At 46.5% G+C, this 13,371-nt stretch overlaps 1 protein-coding gene across 1 annotated transcript in view; it reads right to left on the reverse strand.

Annotated features, from left to right (window-relative positions):
- The window catches only part of Wdfy4 (WDFY family member 4), a 202,373-nt gene that overhangs the window by 20,982 nt on the left and 168,020 nt on the right, over window positions 1-13,371 (reverse strand). Inside the window, exons 47-50 of the mRNA XM_041662791.1 lie at window positions 11,662-11,704; window positions 10,611-10,730; window positions 7,895-8,012; window positions 6,421-6,530 (exon numbers count right to left, since the gene is read on the reverse strand). Of these exons, the coding sequence (XP_041518725.1) occupies window positions 6,421-6,530; window positions 7,895-8,012; window positions 10,611-10,730; window positions 11,662-11,704 (391 nt within the window). The remainder of the gene's footprint in view (window positions 1-6,420; window positions 6,531-7,894; window positions 8,013-10,610; window positions 10,731-11,661; window positions 11,705-13,371) is intronic.

Below are 13,371 nucleotides of genomic sequence, written 5' to 3' on the forward strand. Positions count from 1 at the left end.
AACCAAGGAAATGTTGGTCCTTGCGCAAGCACGTAGGTTGTAAATGACTTGACCTGAAAAATAATGCATATTGCTGAAAGCATGCATGCAAAATGCTCCGTTTGCATGAGCCTTAGGTTGCTGTTGTCCCTGGGTAAACCTTTCAGTCGTGGCATTCTTAAACCCCTCTCTAGCCTGGGCAGGAAGAGAAGGTCAGAGGGCAAACATTCAATTTTTAGCCCATACTCAGAAGAAACTCAGACCTCACATGTGTTCAAGGACATGTGACTACACATACATTCTTTTCTATTAATATTTTATTTTTCATTATGTACGTACAGATACATGATATCGACACATACACACATGTACACACATGTGCATAATGTTCATGCCCACAGAGTCGGAGGCAATCGATTCTACTAGAGCTAGCAGTTGTGAACTGTGAGCATGGGTGCTCAGACTCAAACTCAGGGCTCTTGCAAGAGCAGTACCCACTCGTAACCAGGGAGCCATCTCTTCAGACCCTAGATATCCTTATGGTATATACTGAAACCCTTCCAACAGGGACCAATGCAGACTGGCCCACTCACATCTAGCTAAGGAATTGGACTGGTCCTGGGAGCGGATTGACGACCTATTAGCACTGTGTAGGCATTTTTCTTAATAGTTGAGAAGCATCATGTAAGCAGTGCATTTGCTTACTTAGGTCAGCTGATTTCAACGACCATCTGTCCATCAGGCAGCATGCCATGGTAGAGAATGCTGTGCTCTGGAATTAAGCTTGACTCAGGTAAGAATGTCGGTGCTTAGTTGAAGGGTGAATAGGAGTTTTTAAAGTTGCTTTAATCACCTATCCCCTCCTCTGTGAAGCTTCAGTGATTGTTTGGGGTGTGAAATCAATAATGTATATGCCCCAGCAAGTATATATATATGAGAAGGCAAGATATACCACCCCCAGGTGGTAAGCTTGGTATAAAGAAAGCAGTATTAAAGGAATGAGCCTTGTATCTTTTTAATAATTTGTATTGAATTACCTCTATGGGTTTTTGACCACACATATATGTCTGTGCACTGTGTTCTTACATTGCTCACAGAGACCAGAGCGGGCATCGATCCCTGGAGCGAAGTTACAAAATGTATAAACCACCTCATGGGTGCTAGGAATCAAACTTGGGTCCTCTGAAAGCACAGCCAATGTTCTTAACCACTAAGTCATCTCTCCAGTCCTAGTCCTATATATATCTTTTATTCTGTATACTTCAGGGACTGCGATGGGATCCCAGTCTTAAGATTCAATCTCTTAGTAGATGAGGAAGAAAACCTGGGGCTCTCCGAAGGAATAAAGAGAAATGGAGTGAAAAGTATTGGAAACAAAAGGTCGAGTCTTGAGAAACAGGCTTCTCCAGTGCCTGGGACGGAGGCAGGAGGGTAGAAAAGGTTAAGACACCTTAAGATTGTGACAGGAAGTAAGAGGGGCATTTCTAGGGCAGGTCATAGTACCAAGTAAAGAGGAAAGAGTGGGCAGGTAAGAGGAAACTAGCTGGACATCCCATGAGCCTCTGCAAACAGCCCATCTCAACATCCTACTCCAAAATATAATGCTATGGGTGACATTTGGGAAGCCCAGGTACTAGTCAGTGCTGCTCTCAACAGGGACTGGTCTGAGCTAGAGCAGCCACCGCTCTCCTTCCCATAGGACGAGACCTTTCTCTTAAGCAAGTACCCCAAAGCATGTTGACATCCATGCCTCTTACTGTGAGTCAAGCCAAGCTTCCATCCGCATCAGTCAGGGGTTGAAAAAGACGGGGAGATGGCAGCTCAAATATTCAACTACCAAGGAGAAAGTCTAGGGCCAGTTATCTGGGCTCATCAACTCTACCAGTGCCTTTTCCAGTGCCCCTAGATAAAGTCATATATCAAAATTATTTCATACTAGAGACCCTGAAATTCTTGTAGGTCATAGTTTAGGACCTTGAAAATCCCATGTTTTCAAGTCCTGATTATACATTTCAAGTATGACTGGAGGTTTTCTGGTTCAGCCCTATCCTAACTATGTACAAAGTATTGGGTACTTGGTTGGGGGCCGGAGCCTAACCTGGAAGCTGTGATGACATCAGGTAGAAGGCACAGAGGCAGTGCTCACTGACACAGGCTCTCTGTCCTCCTCAAGTTACTGTGACCGTGGTACCTACCTGAAGCTGGGATGTCACAGCACAGGCTGAGTCCACTCCAGGATTCTTAGTTCCCTGCAGTCAGCAATGCCTAGCACAAAGTTCTGCCATCCCTCCATCTCACCATCATGCCTCAGGTAGTTTGGAAAACCCTTCCCCCGCTGCTGATAACAGCTGACTTCACGGGGGTGGGACTTAATTAGCACAGTGTTTTATTTCCATTTCTTATTAAATACAGCAGCTGCCGCCACACTGTGTCCTTGCTGGGAACAGGCTGCCTTGCTGGGCACCACCCAGGCGAGATCTCATCTTAAGCCTGAGAATATACAGCACTTTTGCTAGGATAGAAACACAGACCAGGGCTAAGGTCTCACAGCAAGGGTGTAGCTTCACAATGACTTGGCTTTCAGGAGGCTCATAGATCCTGGATCACCACAGACAAGGCTCATGAGAACTATAGAATACTGGGATTGTCATTAAGATGGGGTACCAGCTACTTGCCCTGAACACAGTGGTCCATCCCTCCCTGAGAAGGAGTGAACCATAGAACACATGACCATGACAAGTCTGGTCACAGTCTACATACATCCCACCTGTTCAGACCACACACAACACCCACATCTACAGTTGGAAGACTGTATCTGAGGGATGGATCCACACTTAAAGTCGAAACCATAGACAGGAAATATTTTAATAGATCATGTCTGTCTCAAGTGTATGGACTTTTTCTTCTCACAGTTCACTGAACCATATAGTATCACAACTGCTTATAGGACATCTGTACTGGAGTGGACATTGTAAATAATCTAGAGGTAGTTTAAAGGATATGGGAGGATGTATAGGTCCTATGCAAACACGATGCCCTTTTATATAAGTCACCTGAGCATCCTCTGACTGCAGTATGGGAGAGGGGGCCTGGAACCAACCTCATGGGTGAGCAATTATTCAATATCTTCTAGACTATAACAATCTATCGTTGTATTGACAACTTTGAGTAGAAAGAGAAACACATCAATACTAAAGAGCATCAATTCTAAAAATGGGCCTAAATGTAGTAGCATTTAACCACAGGGGCGTAAGGCGCCTCTCACAGAGTCAGGACACAGTTCACTGAAGTCCTGAAACTGTGGAAATCCTGGTGCTGTCCCTACACTGGGCCAGCACATGCTAAGTCCGTAGAGCCCACAGTGTCCCGTGTCAGCCTGTCAGCAGCTCAGCAGGCCACACCAGCGGTGTCACACGAGCACACAGTGTGTGGCAGACAATGTGCTCCGTGGCACACTACTCTGGCACTTCATACCATCGAGCTCTATGCTTAAAAATAGCTAGAGGGTAGATACCACGTGATGGGCACTTTGCCACAATGAGAAAGCTTAAACTTTTTAGTGGTGATTGTAAGGTACTTGGCATCATCTGGAAGTGTGTTCCAGACTAGTGCTGTTATGAGATGGACTTCAGAAGCCGCATCTCACCCTCCATCTTTATCTCACGAATAAGGAAACCAAATCCAGAGAAATGCAAGGGTCTCTTCCACATCAGAGGGCAGAGCCAGGACACAGGACCCTGGGGCCCCAGTGACTCACTCACATTAGCAGGTGAATGGCAGTCTGCTCAGCTCAGAATGGAGAGCATGCTGATCCTCAAAGCTCAGAGCCCCAGCGTCCTGCAAATGCAGGAGGCCTCTCTCCACCCTCCAACTCATCCACAACTTAGAAGTCAACTTCTAAGCCAACTTAGAAGTCAGATCCTCTGGTGGGCGAGACCACAAGGAAGGAGACAATGTCACCATGAAGGAGGGCAGGCAAAAGTCTCCTGAGAAGAGACAGGCTTGCCCCTAGGAGGCAGATGAGATGAAACAAAGATGCCAGAACATTCCTTCTGAGATCTGGTGAGGCCCAGGGAGAATTCTCTCACAGATGTTACTCATCCACTGAAGAACTAAAACTGTTGTTGTTTTGTTCTAAGATAAGACAAAAGATGTCTGGTTCTTCAGGGCAGTGATGAGCAACTGGAAATTCACTGGTCCAGAGCAAAGGCTTTACACGGGGAGCCCACATGATTACAATTTGGATGGACCAATCTATCAAAAGACAAACCTGAGCCAGAAAAAACTAAGAGTCACACTTGAGATTCCCAGTGCGGTCACACTAACAATTGCTCAGGTGCCTCCTCCTAAATACATAAAAAGTTGGCTCTGGTCATCTCACCCTGGGCTAGACCATCCCAAATAGTTGGAACTAACTAGTTATTATTGAAGCAAACTGACTACAGAGAGCTCACACCAATGATTAGCATCATTACCCAGATATTCTTGTGGGCTTCGCAGAACCTGTTTAATCTGGCTCAGTCTGCTCTGGGATGCTTTATTGTAGTCTAGGCTGCTTTAAAGTAGTTTAAGCCAGAGGAGACCAGCTTGGACAAGTTCAGTTCTGCTCAGATCAGATCTGTTGGTCACAGAAGGAAGAGGGGAAGTAGTCACGGCTGACCACCAGAAGTGCCAGGGGCTGGCGTGAGGCTTCCACGCAAACACTAGCAGCTTTCCTTATGTTTTTTTCATTTGCTCTTCTGAATGATCCAGTGATCTGTGCAAAACAAACCCCATTTCCAGAGGTACAAACCCTCATCTCGAGGTAACATAACACGTGGGATATCTGTGTCTATTAAGTGGAAGCTTTGTAAGTCTCAGAGCACAGCCTGTTTCCATTCCACTCTATCTCTTCCCTGTGAGGAAAGACCCTTAGCAACGAGTCGAGCTGGGACCTCTGCCTTTACTGCATCTGGCGCGAAGGCCAAAGGGACGCTGTGAAAGCATCCTGAACATTTGAAGGCTTCAGCTCCCTGGCTGGGAAGCAGCAGCAGAATCCATCATTATCATCAACAGCAGTGATCATCATTTCTTGTGGATTAATGAGCAACATCTGGAAGAGGTTCCTGGCATGGGGTAGAGCTCTGGGACCATTCATTCTCCAAACTAAACTTACTTAAGATGCTTGTTGCCTGAGAAAGGCCCAGGGGGAGCACACTTATTATTTCTGAGTGGATTTCCAGAGATATGGGGGTTATACAAAGTCTAGACAAGCCACACAGTCAGGGAAAGGGGGATGTGTGCCAAGAAACAAACGATGTGAGGGGCTCATTCCTTACTGGAGAAGATGCCTGGCCTTGCCTTTCCATTCTTTCCTAGGAATTAGGTGTATGTCAGTGCCAGCTAAGGGTGAGTCTTGTCTCTCAGGGTCATGTATTTTGAGTGATCCAAACTCACAGTTTCTGGGACACCAAAACTTCTCCGAGATAAGGTTCATGTGTTAGCGTGAGGTCATGTGTGCTCAGTGGGCCCCTGATCATGAGGCCCATGGCTTTCTCTCATAGGACCATTGCAAGGTGGTGATCATGTCAGCCATGAACTCGGTCTTGTAGTGCATTCTCCCTGCAGTGAGCTCAGCCGGCTGTCTCAGGCTGGACTACCTGACAGCATTCTACATTTCCACAGCCTCTGGATGGGATCCTTGGGTGCAGGATTTCAGGGGAGGGTTTCATGGGAAGGGAGACAAAGCACTCAAAGATCTCAGCACTGTCCCAGTGGTGCCCACGAGGGACTCTGACTTTGAAATTCTGCAACCAGGATCCCAGCACTGGCTCATCCAGGACTGCCAGATGAAACAGCACTGGCGACCCAGATAACTTAACTCTCAGAGAAGCAGCAGATAACTTTGCAGTGTGTCCTTGCTTAAGTGGAAGTCGCTGACTATCCAGAAGCAGACTTGGTTGGGTATCTGCTTCTCATTTGTGAAACCTGCCAATCCTAGGCTGGGAAGGTAGCCATTGTTAGCTTATAGATGGGTTCTGAGATAGCTGGTTTTGTTGTTTGTTTGTTTTTAGTTCAGATAATTGATTTGTTCCATGGAGCCTTTCATTTGTGGTTAGCACAGATCTCTGCATTGTGATGGTCATTGTCCCTTTTCTTTATTGATCTTTGATGGCGACATTTTTAGTATTAGCAATTTTTACTTTTCTTTTTCACTCTATCTTATTTGTATTAAATTTTCGCATTTTTTTCATAAGAAATTTTCTTATTCCCTGCTCTTTGGGACCTTTTCATTTATTTTTTAGTCAGATGTGTGAGTACTGAGAATACAAAGTCATCTTCCTACAAGGGTAGGCGCCAAGTTAAGGTTTGGGTTTTCGGAGAGGAGGCACCCTCCTTACCCAAGCCTGAGACTCTGCGTGTACATACCCTTGCATTCAGGAATAAACGACCATAGCTCACCTGTAAGGAGCAGAAGGCCTGCGTGAAGGGTGGCATCCGGACCAAGTAGGAAGCAACAATGATGGCCGAGGAGTAGTGGGTGTAGTAATGGCACTGGACGGTCATGTCGCCTACAACAAAAGGACACGCTTGAGAGTGGCTGCCCACCCGAAAGCAGCAGACAGGCTTCCTTGTGCTTGAGAAGAGCATTTTAAATTGCATTTATTGAAACTCAGTAGGCAAGCAGACGTAAGGAAAAGCATCGAGGCACTAACGGCTCAGATGGCATACGAATATGGCAAGGACTGTAAAGGTGATGTATGGATTGCAAAGTTTGAGGACTGAGCTCTAGAGCCGGTCAACGGTGGACTCTATCATTGAAAGGTGATCAAGTTGCTTATACTCAGAGTTTCTTTTCTCTGCACTTTGGAAAGAACTGTGCCAGACAGAAACACTAGATGAGTGCAGTGTCCCTCTAACTTCCCTACCACCAGATGTGAAATTGCCAGCTCTCAGCATATTTTTTTCCCATCCAGGATGGTCATAAAAATCACCCAGGCTGTGCCTTACTACACACTTTTTTTTAAAAGATTTCTTTTTATTTTATGCTTATGGATGTTTTACTTTTATCGAAGTGAATCGCATACATGCACTGCCCACAGGGGCCAGGAGAGGGCATTGGATCCCTTGGAACTGGAGTTACAGATGGCTAGAAGTAGCCTTGTGGGTGCTGGGAACCAAACTGGAATTCTCTGCAAGAACAGGAAGCGCATTCAAACTGCCTAGGCTCCCACAAAGCCAGTACGTGCAGTAGGAACAAAAACCCACTGCAATTGTTCTTGAATTCTCAGTATTCCTCATTGTCCGCTATGTTCAGCTAGTCCGGATTTATCCCATGCTTTTTCAGACCTAGGCCAGCTGGCCTTGGTGAGATCCCAATAGAACATCCCCATTGTCTTAGTGTGTGGGTGCACCCCTCGTGGTCCTGAGTTCCTTGCAGTCCTTGGGCTTCCCACAGGTCAGGGAACCCTGATTGCTCTTCGAGCAGATGAGGGGGGGGGGGACTTGATCGGGGGAGGGGGAGGGAAATGGGAAGCGGTTGTGGGGACGAGGCAGAAATCCTTAATAAATAAATAAATTTAAAAAATAAAAAAATAAAAAAAATTTAAAAAAAATTAAAAAAAAAAAAAAGAACAGGAAGCGCTCTTAACTGGTGAGCCATCTCTCCAGTCCACTTAGCTAACAAGGTCTTCCAGGCGATTCTCTCATGCAATCACAATGCTAACGGCTGGATTCAAGAATTCTTTATAAACATAATCACTGGTGAACTGCGCAACCAACAAAGTTACTGACCTTTTCAAGAAGTTGAGAACAGTACTGCACACACACACTTATATATACCTGTGCACATACACACACACACACACACACACACACACACACGCACGCACGCACGCACACACGCACAGCCAAAATTAAGCAGGTATGTACCCACCTTCAATCTTTTCAACTTCTTTAAACCTCTGGGTAAATTTCAACTTCCTCTCCTTGGTCTGAGCCCCCATTGGCTTCGAAAGATCCCGGAAAGTCTTGGGATTTGTCAAGTTCAACATCTAGAAGGCAGATGTGCAGCTGAGTTAACTCCCCCAGTCCCCTGGTGCCCCAGGAGCCACGCTCTTTAGTTTTATGGCTTCCCTTTATTGGTTTATTGTCATTTGGTCTGAACCCCTGTGGTGATTAGCTAGCTACCTGGAGTTTTATGGCCCTGAAGCCAGTGATCCACAAAGACTTAATAGGGCAGAGATGGGAAGTGAGAGGAGGGAAGATGGGTTCAAGTCAAGCCTGTTCCTAGATGACCCAAATCAGAATGTGACCACCAGGCTCTGAAAGAGACTTTCAAAAGAATTCCCATGGCCTGTAAGACTTTCCTGTTGCCAGTACTAAACAATTTGCTACAATAATTCAGGGGCCTGCTTTGAGTCAAACTGATTTTTATAAAAAGCTAGAGGTCATGGGACTGGTGGGGGAGGAGGGAGATGAAAGGAACATGTTCATTTTTTTGAGGTCCACTATCTTTTGGACAATTAAAGCATGTAATGCTGGCCCTGCTCCTTGTAGAACCCAGCCGTGGCAAGTTCAATAGAGGCCCGATTCTCAGTAGTTTACCCTTAGATAATACCTGGTTCTAAGAAAGATCACAACCTGAGACCACCCAGGCACCACCTAGGAACAGAAGATCTAAAGAAAATTCCTAATGTTCCAACCATTATAGACAGGATCATCTGCCAGCACACACCCATCGCTTTTCACCAGGACACCTCTAGACAAATGTCAGCCAATCAGAGGTCCTAAATCTTAGAAAAACCCAACCCAAATTGAGTTTGGGGCTCTCCTACCATTCCAATACGTTGGACACATGGAGAGTCCGAGTTAGCAAACTTGTGTAAGAATAAAGGCTCTTTGCTTTTACATACAGGACTTGGTTTCCTAGTTAGTTTTGGGGGACTCTGTGACTGGACACAACACTCCTGACCTTGAGAATTCACTTCAGTGGGGATGGGAAGGACTTCAGTGTCTTCGGAGACTTGCTCTGTGTGTTGGGGGACAGTGGGGACACTAAGTATCCCTGGACTTAGACATTCACAAATCTCTTTTCACAGTCCCTTGAAAGAGGGACAGTGCTGTCACAACTGCAAAAGCGGGCAGAAAGCAGTCCCAGACAAAAGGAAAGCAGCCCCCCCCCCCCCCCCCCCGCTCAGTTTCCAGGCAGTGGTTCACAGCTGCCAGAGCTCCAAATTTCCCCGAGTTCCCAGATGTTCGGGAGAAATCCCCCAAGTGCGTGTGTCAGTGTGTGTGAGTGTGTATCTGAGTGTGTGCATGAATGTGGGCATCTGTGGGTATATGAGTGTATGTGTGTGTGTGCAAGTGTGTGTATGTGTGTGTTGCATGTATGTGGTGTAGGCTTGCAAGTGTCCAGGTGCCCATGCCCTCATGTGTGAAGGTGGAGGGTAGAAGAAGGTCTTCATTGAACCAGAGGCTCACGCCTCTGGCAAAGCTGGCTAGCTAACATCTCTGGGATTATAGGACACCCAGCCATGCCCAGCTTTGTACATGGGTGCTAGGATTCAAACTCAGACACCCATACTTGTGCAGAAAGTGCTCTAATCCACTGAGCTATCTCCGTGCCCCCCCCCAAATTTCCCGATTTTTAAACATAGGAAAATAATCATAATTTTAAGTGCCAGGTATGTATTAAACAGCGAATATTTACAAACACTGCTTTGCAAGCGTGGTTTGATTCTTGAATTTTGAAGGTTCCTATTTGTAAGGCCTTGGCTTCAGGTGGACCATTAGTGTGAGAAAAAACAAGTGGTGGCCCGGAGAGAAGACGTTGCTGCCTTCACTGTCTGAAGTGGAGATGGGAAGCCACGGGACACGAAGGCTTCCATCCTCCAAACCCGAGACTCTTCCACATAAGCATCCATAGGCAGAATCGGTCAGGGCGGGTCAGGCTGTTCTGACCCATGACTCATGAACTTCTGTTTTTCACACACACTCAACACATCCCCTGATAAACAGAGTATCAGGGCCCAGACCTACTTCACGACCAGGTTGTATACACATACACACACACACACACACACACACCACTCAAATCTTGCTGTGAGGGATTCCCCCTCCTGACTCCTGCGTGCTGAGATCCAGGAATGGAGGCCAAGAGAGATGAGTGGTCTGATCTTGCCATGAGCCTCCCTGCCCATGGCATGTCTATATTCGGGGGCTGGGGTGGAGCTCAGATTCCACAGACACACTAGGCAGAATGGGTTACTGTCTTTTCCTTTTCATTTCTCTGCCTCAGACCCCTTTTCCCTCTCTCTGTACTTATGATTCTAAAAAGGAAGCCCATGAAGAGACCCTCAGTGAATGCAGCATCTTCAGTGCTGACCCAGGAGATAGGCTACAGTTTCCTTCAGAGGTGACAGGAAGAGCTCTGAGGCTCATGCCATCCATGTGCTGATTAACATAATCCAACTCGTGGTGATAATCTCACTGGATCTGTGGCAGGAACCCAGGTAAAGATTGCCATGGCTTCAGAAGAGCCTAGCAGCCTTGAGGCCCAGGGAACTGAAGCTCACGGTAAGGCTCTGTGTGCTCATGATAGGGACAGAAAATCCCTGGAGCCCTGGGGCCTATCCTGAAGAATACCTTACCTCTGAGGTGTAGTCAGCAAGGACCCAGGGAAATACAGGATACTGCATGTAGTCGTTGTAGGTCCTTCCAGCCAGGGTGTTGAGGTACATGAGGTATTCAAAATTGCTGATCTCCCTTTTCTGTCAGAAGAGACAAAAGGGGACAAGTCTAACACATCTGATAACCATCTGAGGCTATGGGGATCTAACACTGAGGCCCCAACAGGAAGCCTAGACTGCAGGAGAATAAGCAGGTGGCACCTAAGCTCTCTGTCCACATCTTATACAGGAGCCAGCACATGGCAGGCTAGCACCCGCTGATCTGAGTGTGAAAGGAAGTGAGCATATTTAGGAAGCTATACTAGCCAAAGAAGAAGTAGACCAACAATCCAAAGCAAAGGGTATGGCTTTCTTTGGGACACTCAAATACTGACCGAATGCCAGCACAAATGCTGGTAGTGAACTCACTGCTGACCCTCTCACCGTTAGAAAAATGAGCTAAAAGATGGTAGCTACAAAGAAAGGAGTCCTCACTGGTCCGCCTCTGGTGCTCTGGGAAGAGCTTTCCCTGTTTGTCTTTATCAGGGAAACACATAGGGCTCTCCGGCTTAAGCTGAACGTGCACAGACAGAGGTACGGGCTCCATGCGGAAGGATGTGCAGTACTGACCTCTGTGGGGTCTCTTCTGCACTGAGAGCTCCAGACTGTGACTCATTTGTGCTGGAGCCATGCATATCTCCTATGAAGTGACTTGCATGACACCCCCCTCTCCCCAGCGTGTGCATGTGTGCACATCCTCAAGGAAGGGAGGATAGATACACATAGAGATGCCTATATATCCTCGAAGGATGGATACATAGAGGCACCTATACATACTCCGCTTCCTACTCCAGTGCTCAGAGGCTAATCTTCCATCCCTGAGATCTTGTCAGAGAAAGAGCTGGAATTTAGCACATTTAAAACACAAACTTCCTTCTGAAGTACATGGCACAGCTCCTCTTAACAGATCTGGGTCCTTTCTGCTTATGCAGGCTGTCCCCCCACCACCATTACCACCGGAGAATGGCTATACCTGCCACTTGTGCAGCATGGTCCTGTCGAAGCCCAGGTGTCTCCTGTGGTACAGAAAAACATAGTGTGACCAAATGTTCTAAGACATGACCTTGAATATGGGAGATAGGGCTTCCTGGGGATTTGGGAGGCCAGGGGATTCTGGAAATCCCCAGACTTCCACAAACACGTGACAATCATTCTGGGCTCATCTTGCTTACCCTGCCGACTGAGGTTAGTTTTTCACAGCCACCATCACTATACACAGCACACACATTCTAGAACATACTGTTATCAAGTGTAACCCAACATGTCTCCAGACCTCATTCACTGTCTCTCCTGGTTCTCATGGCTCCATATGACTTAGCCTCCCTGGCCCCACACATTTTCTTGGATGCCAAATATAAATATGAATGCGACTCAGGAAAAAAAAATGTGAACATCATGAGGGAAACTATACAACATAGGTCTTCAAGCTACTGCTTGAACCTAACAAGCTTAATTAACAACTTCTAGTTGTGTTGGCACAGAGAGCGTTTTCCCACACATATGTCTGATCAGACATGGACTCGGGTCACATGCACAAGTTCCCCCACCTCACGTGTTCAACGACGCTCCTAGAGACGCACTCACGTTGCCCTGGGTTTGTGTTGCAGCCTCAGGACTGTGCCACACGGGTGGGTTTCCAGCTGCGGCACTACTAGGTAAGGAATATTTTGAGCTTTGTTACACCTTGTCAAACGCTTCTCTTACTCTTCTCTGCAACTAAGACATGCAGAGCCAAGGAAGGCGAGAACAGTGGTTGGCCCAGCTCGAAGAGTGGATTGAAAAGTGCATCAAAGCACAGCGTTGAGAAAGGTGTGGGAAAGGAGCCCTGCCCCTTGTCACTCCGGAAGACTTGTAAAGCTCAATTCTTCAGCCTCATTGCTGTCCCTTCCTTCCTTTGCCACCTGTTTTCTTCTATGCCATAGCCATGAGAGTTCTATTCCACTCAAGATCAATTCTCTGCTCAAGATATTCCACTAAGTCCAAACCACATCACATCTCCTCTGACTGCCCATATTTTTATGAACTGTTCATAAATGGCAACCCCCACACATGCTATCTGTCATGCGAGGCCTTCCAGGACTGCCTCCCTCCCATACCTCAGCTAGAACAGGCCTGGATGCCAACAAGTCCCTGGCAGAGACAGCACTAAAGCCTTAGATTCACAAAGATGAGGTAGGTGATAGAGCATTTTCTTTAATTTTGCCTAATACAAAGAGACTAAATGTTGTAACTGTAATTCTTGCCTGATAACTGTTTTGTTATATGCAATTTTATAATGTTAAAGTTAAAACCTTCCTTTTAATTAGAAAAGGGGAAATGATGTGGGATGTCCTCTGTATTTGTTTGCTTTTGGTTAATGAATAAAACTGTTTTGGCCAATGGCTTAGCAGAGTAAAGCTAGGCAGGACGTCCAAACAAAGATATAGAGAGTAGGCAGAGTGGAGGAGACACCATGTAGCAGCCAAAGGAAAAAGAGATCCAAACATTACTGGCAAATCACGAGCCTCATGGTAAAATATAAACTAAACAAATGGGCTAATTTAAAGAGAGAGAGCTAGTAATAGCCTGAGCCATTGGCCAGACAATCGTAACTGACATTAAGCCTCTGAGTGGTTATTTAGGAACAGGCTGGCAGAGAGAAACCGGTATGGGGTGGGGGAGGGGGGAACGGACCAGCAGGACA

This window comes from Microtus oregoni, unplaced genomic scaffold, assembly GCF_018167655.1.
Source record: "Microtus oregoni isolate MIOR12 unplaced genomic scaffold, Mior012 000013F_ref0000133, whole genome shotgun sequence".
NCBI classification, from domain to species: Eukaryota; Metazoa; Chordata; class Mammalia; order Rodentia; family Cricetidae; genus Microtus; species Microtus oregoni.